This window comes from Cervus elaphus, chromosome 5 (genome assembly GCF_910594005.1).
Source record: "Cervus elaphus chromosome 5, mCerEla1.1, whole genome shotgun sequence".
Classification (NCBI taxonomy): Eukaryota; Metazoa; Chordata; class Mammalia; order Artiodactyla; family Cervidae; genus Cervus; species Cervus elaphus.
The window spans coordinates 130,012,840-130,028,952 of NC_057819.1; the positions used below are offsets into that span (position 1 = coordinate 130,012,840).

The following is a 16,113-nucleotide window of genomic DNA, read 5'->3' on the forward strand; positions in this document are numbered from 1 at the left end:
TAGTCAAAAGGAGACCAGGGCACTGCCACGCACGTGTGGATGCGGGTCTAGGATTTCCCTCCCTTCCTCATCCTGGAAGGATGGGTGGGTTTCTGGAGCTGTCATGGGTTAAGGGACTGATGGATGCCATCTGCAGAAGTAGAGGGGACCTGGGCTGCAGATTTGGTTCTGAGACAGAGATCCAGGGCAGAATTTCCCAAGCTCTGTGACCTCCGGGCTGGAGCTGTGTCCTGGGGGCTGTCTTGGGCGTTGGAGTGTGTTTAAACAAATCCTGGCTTCTTGCCACTAAATGCCAGTACCAGCTCCACCCTCCACTGTGACAATCAAAACTGTCTCTAGACATTGCCTGGCGTCCCCAGTGGGAGGGGACAGAGGTCACCTCCAGAAAGGAACCACCAGTACAGATAATTTTAAATTGGCGATTAGGCCAGCCGTTGCCCCACCTCTCATCCCTCTGGCTTCTCCATCTGTCCACATACTGCCTACCTGTTCAGTGGGAGCTGTGATGACTGGGGACCAGACCATTTGCTGCGGGAGCCAGGAGGCAGGTGAAACTTACAGCATCTCTCTCCACCAGCAAACGGAACGGCAGGTGATCATTTCCAGAAGCAGGCCACGCCTGGGCGGGCGGGGGCCTGGGCGCTGCAGAAATGGGGCGTTCCTGCCTGGCCTCTCAAAGTCCTCTTTCTCTGCGAATGGCCAGCTGAGACCCAAGTCCACTTTGCAGGCAAGGACGCGCCAGCCGCACAAACACCCCTCTGTCCTTCCTCCAAGGGGAGCGTTCCCTCCTCTGCCCCTCCCGCTCCCCTTCTCAAGACTCATGTTTCGTTTCCTCCTCCTCCTCTTCTGTGAGTCCCCTTGCCTGGCCATCGCCCGCCCCTCCCGCCCTCCCCCAGGCTGGGTACACCTGACTTATTTATTTATTTACAGCTTGAGTGTTTGAGCTGAGGGTTAGTTCGGGTCTATTAAGCTCACTGCTTTTCCTGCCTGGGAGCCCGGGTAATGAGTAACCATAGCGTGCTACAGGCAGCTGTCTGGGACAAACCCAGAGCCTCCTCGGGAGCTGCATAAGGCCGCGTTTGTTCTGCCCCTTCTCAATAGCTCCTTGTGCAGGAGGCAGGGTGATGGGCGGGCGGGAGGGAGCCAGAGAGCGCGGCAGAAAGAGACGGGCCCTGAATCGTGGCACTTTCGACAGTTCCTCTCCTCTCGGCCGCCTCCCCCCGCCCCCCACCTGCACCCACTGCCGTGGACTTCAGACTCCCGGCCTCGTCTCCCTGACCCTGTGAACCTGGGGACAGGCTCCCCCAGACCTCATGGGGTGCTTTTGGGTGGGTCGTGGAGGACACGGAGCCCGAGGGCTGCTGTTTGGCACGGGGGTGGTTCCGGTGTGCCCTGGGTCTCCATGACTGTGCAGATGAACACAGTACCTCTTGTCTCGACTTCGCTTCCAGTAACTCTCTAGCTATCTCTTCTCGACCTTGTGCGCCTGGCTGTGCCATAAACCTGTTTGGAGAGTGCTTTCATAAAACAGCGCCGAGTCTGTTATAGGGTTAGTCATTGGCTCCACCAGCGATGTGGGGCTCGTTAGGGCTACAGCTGATTTGCATCATTAAATAGAAAGAGAGACAGACCCAGAAATGGATTGCCCACTTGGCGTTTGGAAAATCTCCCAAGCGATAGGCACATCCATTCATTCTGTACACGGGTATTAAACACCTACATCAAACCGGCTGTTCGGCTAGTTCTGAGGGGCGACCACAGACGTGAACAGGGTGTGATCTTCTGCCTCAAATGTACAATGTAGAAGGGAAGAGGAAAGAGCCCCTGTCCTGGGATTATGGTTATGTGAGGTAGAATGGGATAGATGACCCAGGAGAGGTGGTTGTTCTTTAGTCGCTAAGTCATGTCCGACTCCTTTGCGACCCCATGAGCTGTAGCCCACCAGGTTCCTCTGTCCATGGGATTCTCCACGCAAGAATACTGGAGTGGGTTGCCATGCCCTCCTCCAGGGGATCTTCCCCACTCAGGGATTGAACCCACATCTCCTGCATTGGCAGACGGATTCTTTACCACTGAGCCACCAGGAAAGCCCCTCCTGAGAGAGGTGCAAGCGAAATATCTCAGAGGGTGGAGAAGGGAAGGGTCAGAATCTTTGGGGAACACGAGAAAAGGCTGGGCTTCAGAAGTAACGGTGGAGGGTGGTCCCTCCTCCAGGCAAAGGAAGAGTTTTAACAGAGAAATCCAGATGGGCCAGCATGGGGTGTATGTGGGGATCAGGGAGGGGCTAGGTTGCTTAAGTCATGGGCAGATGAATCAAGAGCCGAGGTATGTTTTAGATGAATCAGGCTACGCTGTGTCAGACGCATTTGAAGGTGAAGATGTTAGCTGTGTTGAAACCAGTTAGAAGAAGATGCCAGTGGTCCAGACGGAAGGAAATGAGAGAAGGTAGGAGAGGTGAGATGCTGAAGCCTAGGATAATGTAGAGCTTAGCAGCCGATGGAGAGAGCAGAGGGGAAGTGGCCCCGAGATGACCAGAAGGACAGAACTGGGGAATGGACCGAGTCAGAAGGTCTAGGGAAGGACCACAGAGAGGAGCAGGATAGGAGTGTGGTTCAGATGCTCTGAGCTGGGGAGTCTGTAACCAAAAGTGGGGTCCAACTGCTCACCGCTCAAAGCCATTAAAGAGGCCAGGTTGGTAGAAAGGAAAGTTTGCTTTATTTTGGATGCTGGCTGCTGGGGTGGGCAGGTGGAAGCCTGTCCAAAGGCCGGTCCTCCCCACTGATGATCAGAGGACAGGAGCTTTTATGGCAGTAGGGGGCGGTGGGGGGGTGGGAGGTGGCTACAGGCAGAAACAGCATAGCCAGCTCAGACAGTCATCTTGAAATTGACCATCCGTGGTCTGATGAGCTCCCTGAACCCAAAAGCCCTGCAGTGGAAGGCGAAGTCTTAACCACCAGCCCACCAGGGCCTGCACTGGTTTTCAAATCACCTTGCAAAATAAGGAGGGACAGGAAAAATTTTCCCTACATTTGAGATGGAGTGAACAGGTACAGAAAGGTGGAGTCCCTTCTCCAAGATCACACAGCAGAGTCAGTACCGGAGTGGGCTAGGCGTTCAGACTTCAGCCTGGAGCAGTCAGCATGACTGTTCAGTCAGAGACACCTTCTGGGTGAGTGACGCAAACCCTCCCTGACATAACTCAGGAGTTTAAATGGTGAAGACATGTACTTCTTCACCTAGCAAGATGTCTCATGGTAAGACAGGCTCTGGGAACAGTGGGTTCAGTGGAGGATCAGTGATGTCACGGGGGACCCCTATTCTTTCATTTCAGCTCTCCCAGCACCAGGATGCCTTTATCCTGAAGCTGGTCCCTGGCTTGGGTGCAAATGACTGATGTTGGCAATCAAGGCTGCCTGCTTCCTTGTGCACAAAGGAAAAGAGAAAAAAAAAAAAAGAGTGGAATATGTCTATACCCCAGGTGGTTCAGTGGTAAAGAATCCGCCTGCCAATGCAGGAGACATGGGTTCTATCCCTGGGTTAGGAAGATCCCCTGGAGAAGGAGATGACAATCCGCTCCAGTATTCTTGCCTGGAGAATCCCTGTGGACAGAGGAGCCTGGTGGGCTATAGTCTGTGGGGTCGCAAAGAGTCAGACAGAGTGTGCACCTCCTCCTTCCTGGGGGTGTGAAGGAGGAGTGGGTGAGGCCGAGACGTTTTCCCAGCACAGTTTAATCAATCTCCCACTCATCTAACTTGCTCCCTGGAGTAGAAGACAGGACCAAAGGGAAAAGGGAGGGCATCTCAGGTGAAGATCTGGACCAGAGCTTTGAGATGGTTTGCATCACAAAACTTCTTGCGAAATCAGGGTAGGGCTTCCTGCTAATCCTGAGTAGCCCAGGGCCAGTCCCAAGCTCTGATTTCCCCACCGCCGGCAAGCTGGGATCCCTTTGAGCAATGCCGAATTTGATTTTGTGAGTTCTTTGCAAAAGAGAAAGGCATGTTCTTAGATGGGTCCCAAGCCTTCTGTCAGCTTGGGCTGTCGTACCTGGGTGCCTGGGGCTTTCTGAAGCCACTGCATTCTTGGGGAAGTGTGGGTTCTGGGTCAAGCAGCTTCTTGCCCTCATGGGAGAGGAGCGGGCAGCTGCGTCTTACCTGGAGTGATGCTGCCTCGCACCTGTACTGATGTCCTCAAGCAGAAGAGTGTAGCTATGCTGCTTTCCTTCCTGGTTATCTCCCTTGCATGTGCCTTTTTCCTACATCTTAGCCTTTGCCTTAGTCACTTCTACATCATCCTCTATTTTTTACTTCCTTTTTTCTTAAAAAAAATCTTTTGGCTGTGCCCCCAGGGCCTGTGGGATTTCATTTCCCAGACCAGGGATGGAACCCGTGGCCCCTGCATTGGAAACACAGAGTCTTAACCGCTGGACCACCAGGGAAGTCCCGCTGTGTCTTTTTGTTTAGCTATTTCCTCACCATTCCTTCCAGAACCAGGTCAGACGCAGGTCCTCTGGACCCCTGGCTATTGCCCCCAGACTGGTTAGATGCTTGTGATCCATGTGTGTGTGCTCTGTTGCTCAGCCGTGTCTGACTTTCTGTGGCCCCACGGACTGTAGCCCACCAGGCTCCTCTATCCATGGGATTTTCCAGGCAAGAATAATGGAGTGGGTTGCCATTTCCTGCTCTAGGGGATCTTCCTGACCCAGGGATCCGACCCGAGTCTCCTGCATCTCCTGCATCGGCAGGAGGATTCTTCACCACTGTGCCACCTGGGAAACCCTGCCCACGGTCCATACAGTCTCTTTAATGCCCCTGCTGTTATCAGGATAACTCTGGCCTCCTCTGGCCTGACTCCTGCTTTTCTCCCCCCAGTGCAAATATGCAAGTGTTGAATGAAGGAGAGGCTACTGCAGAAATCGGAGCCTGAATGACAACGGGCAGTGACAGCTCCAGAATTTTAATCTAGAAGGGCCTCAGGGTGGCAAGTGGTTTATCACTTAAGGTCAGGGATCGGGGGATAAGTCTACCCTGTAGGATCACGTCCCTCTGCAGCCCTGTGAAAGGGAACAAACATGCTAACTGCAGCCTGATGGTCACACAGCAGCTCACTGATGGCAAACACGGCTGCGACTAGCTAGGTTTGTCTGACTGCAGGGTTACCAGGGGGTGGGGGTCACCCTGGGCAGAATTTAGCTTGGCATGTCCCACCTTATGGGCTTCCTAGGTGGCTCAGTGGGAAAGAATCCGCCTGTCAATGTAGGAGACTCGGATTCAATCCCTGAGTCAACGAGATCCCCTGGAGGAAGAAATGGCAACCCGCTCCAGTATTCTTCCCTGGAGAATCCCATGGACAGAGGAGGCTGGCGAGCTACATGGCGGGCTACTCCCTCCCATAGCGTGGGAGGGAGTCACACGTGACTGGGGGACTAAGCGCGCACACGGGTCCCACTTTATGCACAAAGGCCGGCCTGCACCTAAGGGAGCTGACAGTGAGGCTGGAATCCCAGCCTGGTCGCTCAGTCGTGTCCGACTCTTTGCGACCTCGTGGACTGCAGCACGCCAGGCCTCCCTGTCCATCACCAATTCCCAGAGCTTGCTCAAACTCATGTCCATTGAGTCAGTGATGCCATTCAACCATCTCATCCTCTGTCGTCCCCTTCTCCTCTCGCCTTCAATCTTTCCCAGCATCTGGGGCTTTTAGACAGAACTCCATCTCCCGGGAAGCAGTTCGGCCCCGCCCCGCCCCCTTCGCGCGCTCCGCCCGCCCCGCCCCGGCCGCGGCCGCTATATAAGGGCCGACGGTCCGGCCACGGGTAGAGCGCGCGGTGGCGCGAGCGCGGAGCTGCGGTTATGAGAGCGTTTACCCTGCAGCGGGCGGCTGTGGCTCGGCGCTTCTTACCGGCGTCTCTCTTGCCCGCTGGGCGCCCGCCCCGCACTGCCCGGGCCCCGCGCACCTGTAGACGCGAGGCCCAGAGTGCCTCTGCCCCTTGTGCTTTTCCGGGCTTGGCAGAGGGGTTCCCGGCGGGGATTCCTGGGGTCGCGCTGGTGATACGCAGTGAAGAAAAAGATGAACAGCTGCGTCCGGGCTGGGTGCTCTCCGAGCGCGGGGAGACGGGCTGTGATCGTCGGGGTCGGCGGGGCGCAGCTGGGGAGCCCGGGCCGGCGAACCCGCGCGCGATCTCCGCGGGGACTGCCGGCGCTTTGGGCCTTGGATGGAAATGGGGACGGGGCCTCCGGACCCTCTACCGTGGATTACTTGGTGCATCTCGGCCGGGCTTGATGACCCACGACCTCGTCTCCATCCGTGGATTGGTGCGTTCTACCCAACAGTCGGGTCGCTTCCTGGGAGGTAAGTCTCCCCGCGATTCGGGAGGAGGGGATATAATATGACCCCCTGCGTCGCTTTATGAAGGTCTTGCGCTTCTGGGTTGAGATTTTTGTTCTTGTAATTGACATCTTCTCAGAGGCCGTTTTAGCCATCGTCTGCCTCCAGGCGGAGCGGATTCACGGTGGTCATTGCCGATCCTGGCTCATCGCCCTTCCAACGCCGCCTAGCCGCCGGCCGCCCCACGGGACAGGGCCCCGGCCTGGGGAGAGGTCCGCGTCTTCGGGGTCCTCGCCAGACCCCCTGGCACTTACTATCTTCTCAGCACGTCGCGCTGCGGGCCCGTTACCTCGGTGAGCTCGCGACGTCTGCTCGCCGGCGACCCAGAGTGCGATCGAGGGGCAGCGCTTGGCGCGCCTCTCCCCCTGGGGGCGGCGGGGCGGGGGGGAATGTCTCCGATCCCCCGTCCTAGTCGCTGACGAGCGGCTTTACTGTAAGGACCGCGCCACCCATCAGGGGGTTCACTGAATGGGTGAGAGGTGTCAGGAATTCCCTCCAATGCTGCTACCGCCCCCGCCCGTCAGTGCAGATTGTTAGTGGAAGAGGTGTCCTCGCCAGCCTCAGGAGCGGGGCCTTCCTCTTGAGTCCTGAGCTGAGAGCAAACTGCTTCTGCATCCACAGCCCCCCTCCCTCCTCCTCCTCTTGTGCCTGCGCCTTTCAGAGCAGCGCCCTGCCTTGTCAACAAGCAGGCCCCGGAGTACTTGTTTGCTGAGTGAATGACTGAGCCAGGCCGCCTTGATGTATGGATTAACCCAGGGCCTCTTTTCACGTTTCCTTTGGCACTTGGCCTCAGCTCCTGTGACTTTTCCCCCTGAAGATGGTTTCCTGGGGATGCTTTCCCAGCTGGGAGATTCCCTCCCCTCCCTCCTCCAGCCCTGTCTGAAGTCTGTTTGTGATGGTCCGCCTCCTGTCCAGCGGTCCCCTCTGCATAGAACGCGTCGGAAAGCTGTCACGGGTCTCGCTTGGGTGCCAGCGCCTCCTGTGAGCACGTGCTTGGGAAAGTGGGAGAAGCAGGCATGGCTGGAAGAAAATAGACGATGTGTTGGTTCTGCCCTTCCCCCGGGAGCCAGTGTTCTGGCCACACCCGGGTCCCTGGCACTGCCTACCTGATATCCTGCCCACCCTCTCTGGGAGAGGAGCTGTTGAAACTGTCCCACTGATGGCCTGGAAGCCCACCTCTGCACCCCCGTCTGATTTTTAAGAGTAATCCGCTGCCCTTTCTCTGTCTTTTATAGAAAACTACCAAAAAAAAAAAATTGCAAAATGCAGGAAACACCCAGTTCCCACAGTAACGCTGGCAATTTGACATATTTCCTCACTGCTGAAACCCCTGCAATGTATACAACGTTGGTTCCCTCTCTATCCCCCACCTCGCCTTTTTTTTTTAACATTTCCCCACATAATGACTGTATTCGCTGCAGACACTGAATCATAGTTTGCGTGACAATTCTCCCATTGTTGGACACCGAGGTATTTCCAAATTTTTACCCTTTGAAGTCATGCATTGGTGAGTGTCTTTTGTACATAAGGATTTGTCCACATTTTGAATTATTTCCTTTGGAAAATTCCCAGAAGTCACTCTTTGCTCTAAATCAGTCATGCCTAAAATAAAAGGAGTGCCCTTCTTGGTGGACCTTTCCCAGGTGGGCTTGGAGGAAGACTGCAGCGCTTAGCCGAAGCTGGGAGCCAGCATACAGTAGGAGCTCAGACAGTGCTCACTGAGTGAATGCTGTGTTTTGCTGCCTTTTATTTTTCCCGAAGCAAAGAGTTGATCAGCATTGGCTGTGAGAGTAACTTAAAATTTGCCTTCAGGGCTGGGATTGAAATTATTTTAGCAATGCTGGAGATGAAGATTTACGGGGAAGCTGGATTTAAAATGCTGTCCTTCTACAAATTATTACTAACTGTTTAAAAAGCTCATTTATTTATATTTATTTTTGGCGGTGCTGGGTCTTCGTGGCTGGGCAGGCTTTTCTCTAGTTGCTGTGAGTGGGGGCTGCCCTCTACTTACGGTGCGTGGGATTCTCACTGTGGTGATTCCTCTGGTTTCGGAGCACAGGCTCTGGGCGTGTGGGCTCAGTCGTTGTGGCTCCTGGGCTCTAGGCACAGGCTCAATAGATGTGGCGCATGTTTCTCCGAGGCATGTGGGATCCTCTTGGGATCAGGGAAGGAACCCGTGTCCCCTGCATTGGCAGGCGGATTCTTTATCATTGAGCCACCAGGGAAGCCCTATTATCAACTTTCGATTTTGATAGAAGTCTAGATTTGGGGGAAGGTTGCAAAAATAATACACGGAGCTCCCTTATACCCTTCACCCAGCTTCCTTGTGTGTTAATATCTTATGATCCACAGTGAGATGATCAGCGCGAGGATTAATAGTAATAGAATACTTTGAACCTATCTTTAGGCCTCATTCACATTTTCCCAATTGTCCTACAAATGTCTTTTTTTCTGGTCCACGATCCATTTCAGGATTCTGAATGGCAGAAAGTGCTGTCATGTAAAAACGTGAACGTTGAGAGTGATTCAGCAGGCTGTCTTCTTTAAAAACCACTTATTTGAGGCATGATTGACATACAAAAAGCCATACATGTTTCATGTCGACAACTCGGTGAGTTTGGTCATAACTGTACACCGTGAAAGTGATACCACAGTACACGCCATAAACATACCCATCACCTCCAAAATTTTCTTCCACCCTCTTATTTACTATTTTATCATCTTTTGACAGCAAAAGCAGTTAACAGAAGAGCTACCCTCTTAGCAAAATTTCAAATGTCCAGTGCCTACATACGCAGTCACTCAGTCATGTCTGACTCTTTGCGACCCCATGGACTGTAGCCCGCCAGGCTCCTCTGTCCGTGGGATTTTTCAGGCAGAAATACTGGAGGGGGCTGCCATTTCCTCCTCCAGGGGATCTTCCTGGCCCAGGAGTGGAACCTGCGGCTCCTGTGGCTCCTGCATTGCAGGTGGATTCTTTACCGCTGGGCCATCAGGGAGACCCTCAAGGATCCAATACAGGATCCAATCAAGGATCCAATACAGGATCACTGACCACAGGTGCTGTGCTTCCCGGGCTAAAGCTTATGCATCTCAGCAGACCGTCTTTATTCTGGAGGTTTAAAACTGAGAAGTCTGTTCCCTCTTCTCCCGCAGGTTAACTCACCCCCTCCTCCCTTTTTATATCCGGCAGGGCAGATGAGCCCCTCCATGGTGTGGAGGGGAGAGGACCCTTGGCCACGAGCTGGTGGAGCATCTCCGTATACCCTCTCGTTCCTCTGTGGACCTTCCCTGGGAGTGAGTCGTTTCAGTAGAAATTGGGTTACAGCCTGATCTGTCCTGACCTGCCTCGGGGCGTGGGGAGGAGGTGGGGCATGTCATCGGGGTTGCGTGAGAGCCGGCTGCCAAGCCCGGAACCCCCGTCGTCGGGGAGTCCGGCGCCCGCTGCCTGCGGGGTGACTCACGTCACCTGAGCAGCAGGTGTGTCTGGTGCTAAGTGTGCGAACCAGCCCAGTGAGGCCGAGTTTCCCGGTGATCCGAGCAGGTCTAAAGGAGCACGGCCTCCCACTCCTTCCTCGGGGTGGATCGAGGGTTTTGTCCAGCCGTCTTGGGCTGGGGAGGGGTCCCTCTCTTCTTTCGGGGTGAGCAGAGCCAGCCTGGAGGGGTATTTGGAAGTAACTGCTGTGAATGGAAGCTGGCCCAGCGTCCTTGCATAAGAGAGCCCTTGTGTGGAGTTGAGGAGCCCCATGAAAGAGTTCCTTCTCCCTGCATCAGAGACTACCGCAGCCCAGAGCTTCCCCCGACAATACACACGCAAACCCAGGCTGTCTTCTCCAGCCGCGGCTGGTTGCCTGCACGTAGAGTGGAGCTGGTGTTTGTTTGGGATGAGGAAGTTTTGAGGTTACTTAACTCTCAACCAGACACGTTTCTGTCGTCCAGATGGAGTTTCTCGGTTACTGTCAGGGTCGCCTAGACTTGATTTTTCGTATGGTCCCAGCCTTTCTATTATAGCTTGTAAACGGAAAGACGGTCATCCCTCTCCCCCCACCCCACCCCGCCCCAGTGCCCTGGCACAGACGTTTTCTCTCACCAGCCAGCTCCAGTGAGGATCATAACAGGAAGTCTCGGTGGGAGAGGGCTTCAGGATGCTGGAGCTAAACAGTCTTGGAATAGTCCTCCGTCTACACCCGCCTTCTTCCTCTGCTCCGTGACTCCTCGAGGGCCCTCCCTGCCAGCTCTTCCCAGACCAGCTGCTCCCAGGGAGCGTCCCCCTGGCCTGCACTCTGTGGTTTGCATAAAAAATGAATTGCTTGGCAAATTTGGTTTAAAAAAAAAGACTATTCTTAGCAACCATCCCACCCTCCCCCACCTTTAGAGGTTCTGTTTTGGTATGTGGGGGGCGGGGACGTTGCTTGAAGAGGTGCGTTTTTAACAAGCTCCCTGGGCCACAGATGGACAGTTGAAGAAACACGGAGTTGGTTGACTTTTTGGCCAGCTACAGCCAGAGCTGAGCCTTTTCCCTCTCAAGGGTACGCAGTTGCAAAGCTTCTCTGTCTTCCTCCTCTTTCAGGAAGTCTTCCTGGCTTACCTCCACCTGGTGTGGCACCCGCATGAACTTAATTGGTTTTGCTGGCACAGGTTGTGACCTGAAAGTCTTGAAATCGGGTGCCCTTCGTATGAGGTTAAGGCAAAAGGGGCTGCATTTGGGTGAAGGATAAAGAACTGCAGTTCTGGGCTTCGGGAGTAGGGTCTTCAGCCTCTCCTCTGCCGTCGTGAGTTTCCCTGGGAGCTGGGAAGATGTCCCTTGAAAGGCAGCCCTCCCCGCCCCCCCCCCCCCCCCCGCCCCGGGATGTTTGTTTGTGAGCCTAGGCAGGCCCTGCTATTTCTCTTTCTGAGCAGCATCATCCTAGGCAGTGTCGGCCCTCGACACAGAACTGGTTGGGGTCCCCACGCCGACACAGGAGAGTTGCACTCGGCTCCTTTGACAGGAGGGGGATGGTCCTGGGTGAAATTCTTGTTCTTTGAACTATGCCATTGGCGAGAGACGGTCTGTTGCAAACCACCCGGCCCCCCTTACTCTACAGACTCGGTTTGTGCGTGGAAAAACGTCTGTGTGCTACCGGTCTTGGGTGATCACGTGCTGTGTGGAGGGCCTGGAGGAGGTTTGTGAGCTCCAGGAATGCTGAAGTGGCAAGTTCCTGTCAAAGAGCCCTTTTTGTGACGTGAATCATCATCTCCTCCCGTATTTGGTGTGTTCGTACAGGTTTCTGCACAGAAGGCCTGAAACCAGGGGCCTTCTGGAGTCGGTTGAAGCAGACGCGGCCGCGTTCGGGCGGATGACTCAGGGGCTGCAGCTCTGGGTCTCCTCGGACCCGGGAGGCTCCCGGGCGCTTGCAAAGGGCCTCCTATGGGGTCTGATTTTAGTGGTTTTCAGACCCGCTGTATACCTTCATATATCGATGTGCTCAGTTGTGTCCCGTTCTTTGCCACCCTTTGGACTCTCACCTGCCAGGCTCCTCTGCACGCGGGGGTTTTCAAGCAAGAATACTGGAGCGGGTTGACATTTCCTCTTCCAGGGGATCTTCCTGACCCAGGGCTGGAACCAGCGTCTCCTGCGTCTCCTGCATTGTAGGAGGATTCTTTACTTGCCGGGCCATGGGGGGCGTGTAGGGTCTGATTTTGTTGGCTTTCAGACCCACTGTCTTTGCCTAAAATGTGGGCTGTTACTTGCACTGGAGTTTTTCCAGTGCTTTTGTGGCACGCCCCATTGGGTACCACCTTCAGCTTGGTGACCTAAGTGTCACTCCCCTTTTCCAGAAGAAGATACTAGAGCACAACGAGGTAGATGCCCACCCAGGAGAGCCAGCCCCTAACTCCGAACCTCGCACACAGGTGACAAGGGAATATGCCGGAAGCGTTGATGGGGGGAGATGGAGAGAGGATTCATGATTTGAGGGAACTTTGGGGTGAATCCTCTCTGTCCACGTGTCCCACATGATCAGATTTTATATATGAAGTTTGCTGTATGTAGGTTTTTTTGGAAAAAGCAATGACTTTTTCGTGGATCCCTTTTCTGTGTAGTCATGTGACTTAGAAGTGCCCCTTTGAGGCTGGCGGTCAGATGTCAGCTTTCCGTGGCGACTCCAGTGGAGCCGGGGTCAGTAGCTGGGTCCAGATGACCCTCTCTGGTCTGGAGTTTTCTCCCTGGAGCTGTGAGCGGGCCCTGAAAGCTCTGTCTGATCCTGTTTGTCATCAGATGTCCCAAACGCGTGTGTCCAGCCTCAAGGTAGGCTTGGGGTGGGGGCACTGGTGCTGAGAGGCTTTGCTGACCCCCAGGACCCCCATGTGTCTGCGTCCCAGGTTTGGGCTCCTTTGTCTTTCCTGACCTCTGCACTTTCCCCCATGTGCTGGGTAGAAGGTGACTTTGTGTCTCTGGAGCCACCATGAACGTGGTTCTTTTCACTTTTATTTTTTTTATTGCGATTTAAAAATAATTTTTTTTTTTTAAATTAAGCAGCAAGAAACAAAGCAGTTATTACTCTGGCTGGGCTGCAGAGCAGGGTTGTCCCCAGCCCGGGAGGAGGCTTCCTTTCCTTTGAGGGGAGGTGCCTTCCTGTGTGTGTGCTCACCGCTCAGTCGTGCCCGACACTTTGGGACCCCATGCACTGCAGCCCGCCAGGCTCCTCTGTCCATGGGATTCTCCAGGCCAGAATACTGGAGTGGGTTGCCATTCCCTCCTGCAGGGGATCTTCCTGACCCAGGGATCCAACCCAGGTCTCCTGCATTGCAGGCAGATTCTTTCCTGTCTGAGCCCCCAGGGAAGCCCCTTTGTGTGACCCCTGCCCATGACCCTTGCCCGTGACCTAGCCTCCTCTGGCTTCTCGTCAGACGTCTGCCCACGGTCAGGCAGAGGGAGTTTCTCTGAGTTGAAGGGAACCCGTGGCCACTGGCAAGCCCGTTGGGAAACGTAGAGGTTTGGGCATTTTAATTGAATTTCCTAAGTGGGCCCCAGGAGTGCGGTTAACCAGGGAGCTGAGCCGGCCCCGGCTTTGCATTCCGCCCTGGCCACTGGGCTTCTCCGCCTTTCCTGGAACTGCTTTACTCATCGCTTCCCGCCGCTCTCTTTCATCCTGGCCCCTGCCCCGACCCCCTGCCCTGTGTGTGAACCTGGATCCTTTCCTCTTTGCCAGACGTTTGTCTCTGCCCCGTCGCCCTGGGCATCTGTCTGTAGGGTGCTGACTTGGGGACGCTGCTGGCGTGGCTGGGCTCACTGGCCAGACTGCCCGTTGGATGTCGCCTGTTCCCTCTTCCTTGCACAGCTCCATGTAAGGGTGTGAAAAGCTCAAGCCACTGGCTGGCGCCGGCTCCCAGGGCCGTGATGTCATGTTGGGAAGAGAAGAGAAGCCATTCTCAGGCAGGCGGGAGCAGGTGGTTAAGAGCCCGTTTCCCTCGGTCCTGACAGCCTTGGATGCGAGCACTCTCGTCTCTGACATCTGGGCCTGAGAGAGTTGAAGGAGCATCCTTACGGCCCCAGAGCTTTACAGGATGAAGCCCTGGTTCCCAGACAGGTTATGGCACATGCCCAGCGCTGGGGTCCCATCCTGCCCCGTCACCAGTGCCCGTGTGACCTTGTACAAGTTGCTGAGCCTCTCTGCGTTCAGTTCCTCCTCTGTGGCTGTTGTTCAGTCACTAAGCCCTGTCCTGCTCTCTGTGACCCCGCGGATTGCAGCACACCAGGCTTCCCTGTCCTTCACTGTCTCCAGTTTGCTCCCATCCATGTCCACTGACTCGATGATGCCATCCGACCATCTCATCCTCTGTCACCCCTTCTCCTGCCGTCAGTCTTTCAACCTTTCCCAGCATCAGGGTCCTCTGCAGTGAGTCGGCTCTCCGCATCAGGTGGCCAAAGTATTGGAGCTTCAGCTTCAGCATCAGTCCTTCCAGTGAAAATTCAGGGTTGATTTCCTTTAGGATTGACTGGTTTGATCTCCTTGCAGTCCAAGGGGCTCTCAAGAGTCTTCTCCAGCACCACAATTTGAAAGCATCAGTTCTTCAGAGTTCAGCCTTCTTTATGGTCCAACTCTCACATCTATACATGACTACTAGAAAGGAGCAGGTGTCTTTTAATTTCCTCATCCATAAAAGAAGGGTGTTTTTAGGTGGGTCGATTTTGGTTGCCAGTTGTAGAGAAACCAGCCCCTACTGGCTGAAACCTTGGAGTTTGAGGGTGTCCACCTCACTGAGAAGCCTGGGTGTTGTGCTTTTGGGGGATCTTCTTGGCTTTGTGTTTTTCTCCAGTTCTTTTCATCTCTCGAGGAAGCAGAAAGAGCAGAAGCCTGGGCAGGCCCCCTGCCTCTGCAGACCCAGAGGGGGACGGCAGATGCCTTTGTCTCAGCATCCCCGAGGGACAGCCCCAGAAGTACACTCAGCCCCGGACCCGTCCCCGTGGCCGGGAGGGGGAACACACCGATTGTGTCCTGCGCTCACATGCCCCACGCCTGCGTCTGTGGGTGGAGGCCTTTCCCTCCCCAGAGCCACGGGGACTCTGCAAGGTGGGAGGATGCAGAGAGACGGCCTCGGATGTTTACTGTGGACGGCTGGGCTCCTGGATGACGCAGCAGAGCGGTCTGTGGCGGGGGCAAGGACTTGGTCCTCTTCACCTTGGGATACGTAGGAGCAGGGCTGACTGATCGTGGAGATTGATACAGGAATGAACCTCCGCAGTTCTCTCCTGAATTGCTGAACCCAAGAGTCTATTTTTTCATGGGACATCATCTCACTCCATCCGGGAGCCAGGAAGTCCAGCCTCAGAGTGTCCACCTCTCGTTCCTGGGACGGCAGCCCGGTCCATGGAATGGCACCTCTCTCTGAGATTTCTTCAGAGCAAGGACAAGCTCCTTTCCTAACTCTGAGCATCTCTTAAGCAGTGGTGGCCCAGGGGTCGCTTTCTTGATATGAGAAGCCCCGCAATGGGAGCTGCAGACTTCTTGCCAGGCTCTTGTGTTTGGCAGCTCAGGGAGGAGATGGAGCTCCCCGTTTTAACCAAATGAGGGGCTCACCCTGGGGCAGCTGCCCGAATGAGTCAACTTAGATGGTTCCATACTGTTTGCACATCCCTGGTCCAGCTTGTATCCCAGCTTCTGGGGGCTGCTCGTAAGAGACACAGCTGTGCTTTCCAGGCTGTTGGCCTCAAGGTGTGTGTGTGTGTGTGTGTGTGTGTGTGCGTGCGCGCACTCAGTCATGTCTGACTCTTTGCAACCCCCTGGACTGTAACCCACCAGGCTTTTCTGTCCATGGGATTATCCCAGGCAAGAATACTGGAGTGGACTTCCGTTTCCTTCTCCGGGGATCTTGCCAACCCAGGGATCAAACCCATGTCTCTTGTGTCTCCTGCATTGGCCGGCAGATTCTTTACTGCTGAACCACCAGGGAAGCCTGAGCTAAAGGTGGGGGACCCCACTTTCCTTATACAGGTAGCCATTGTTTGAGGAGCCGTGACTCATGCTCACCGCTTGTAGAGCTCTCAGAGGAAACCCTCCCGCCCTGACAGGTGCTCCTAGCCATCCTCATTCCCTGTCGGTAGAAAAGCTCATTGTCACGGTGATAGATGGTTTCCGCTCAGCTGGGATACGAATGGCCTTTTTAGGGAGCGTGGAGAAGTGCAGTGCAGGGGTGGGGGGTGTGGGGAAGGCGATCCATGTCAGGAAGCTGCTAGCCATTGCATGTAGTGTT

At 54.9% G+C, this 16,113-nt stretch overlaps 1 protein-coding gene across 6 annotated transcripts in view; it reads left to right on the forward strand.

Annotated features, from left to right (window-relative positions):
* Positions 1–5,824: 5,824 nt before the first annotated feature.
* LOC122695587 overlaps positions 5,825–16,113 on the forward strand; it is a 154,638-nt gene continuing 144,349 nt past the window's right edge. For 4 of the 6 annotated variants that reach the window (XR_006341423.1, XR_006341422.1, XM_043905669.1 and 1 more), the window contains exon 1: positions 5,825–6,345. Coding sequence is in view for 4 of the 6 variants with exons in the window: in XM_043905669.1 (XP_043761604.1) it covers positions 5,847–6,345 (499 nt within the window). In the remaining 2 variants the exon portion in view is untranslated. Of the gene's footprint in view, positions 6,346–9,574; positions 9,679–16,113 lie in introns of all 6 variants that reach the window. The other 2 variants (XM_043905667.1, XM_043905665.1) reach the window with 1 other exon arrangement.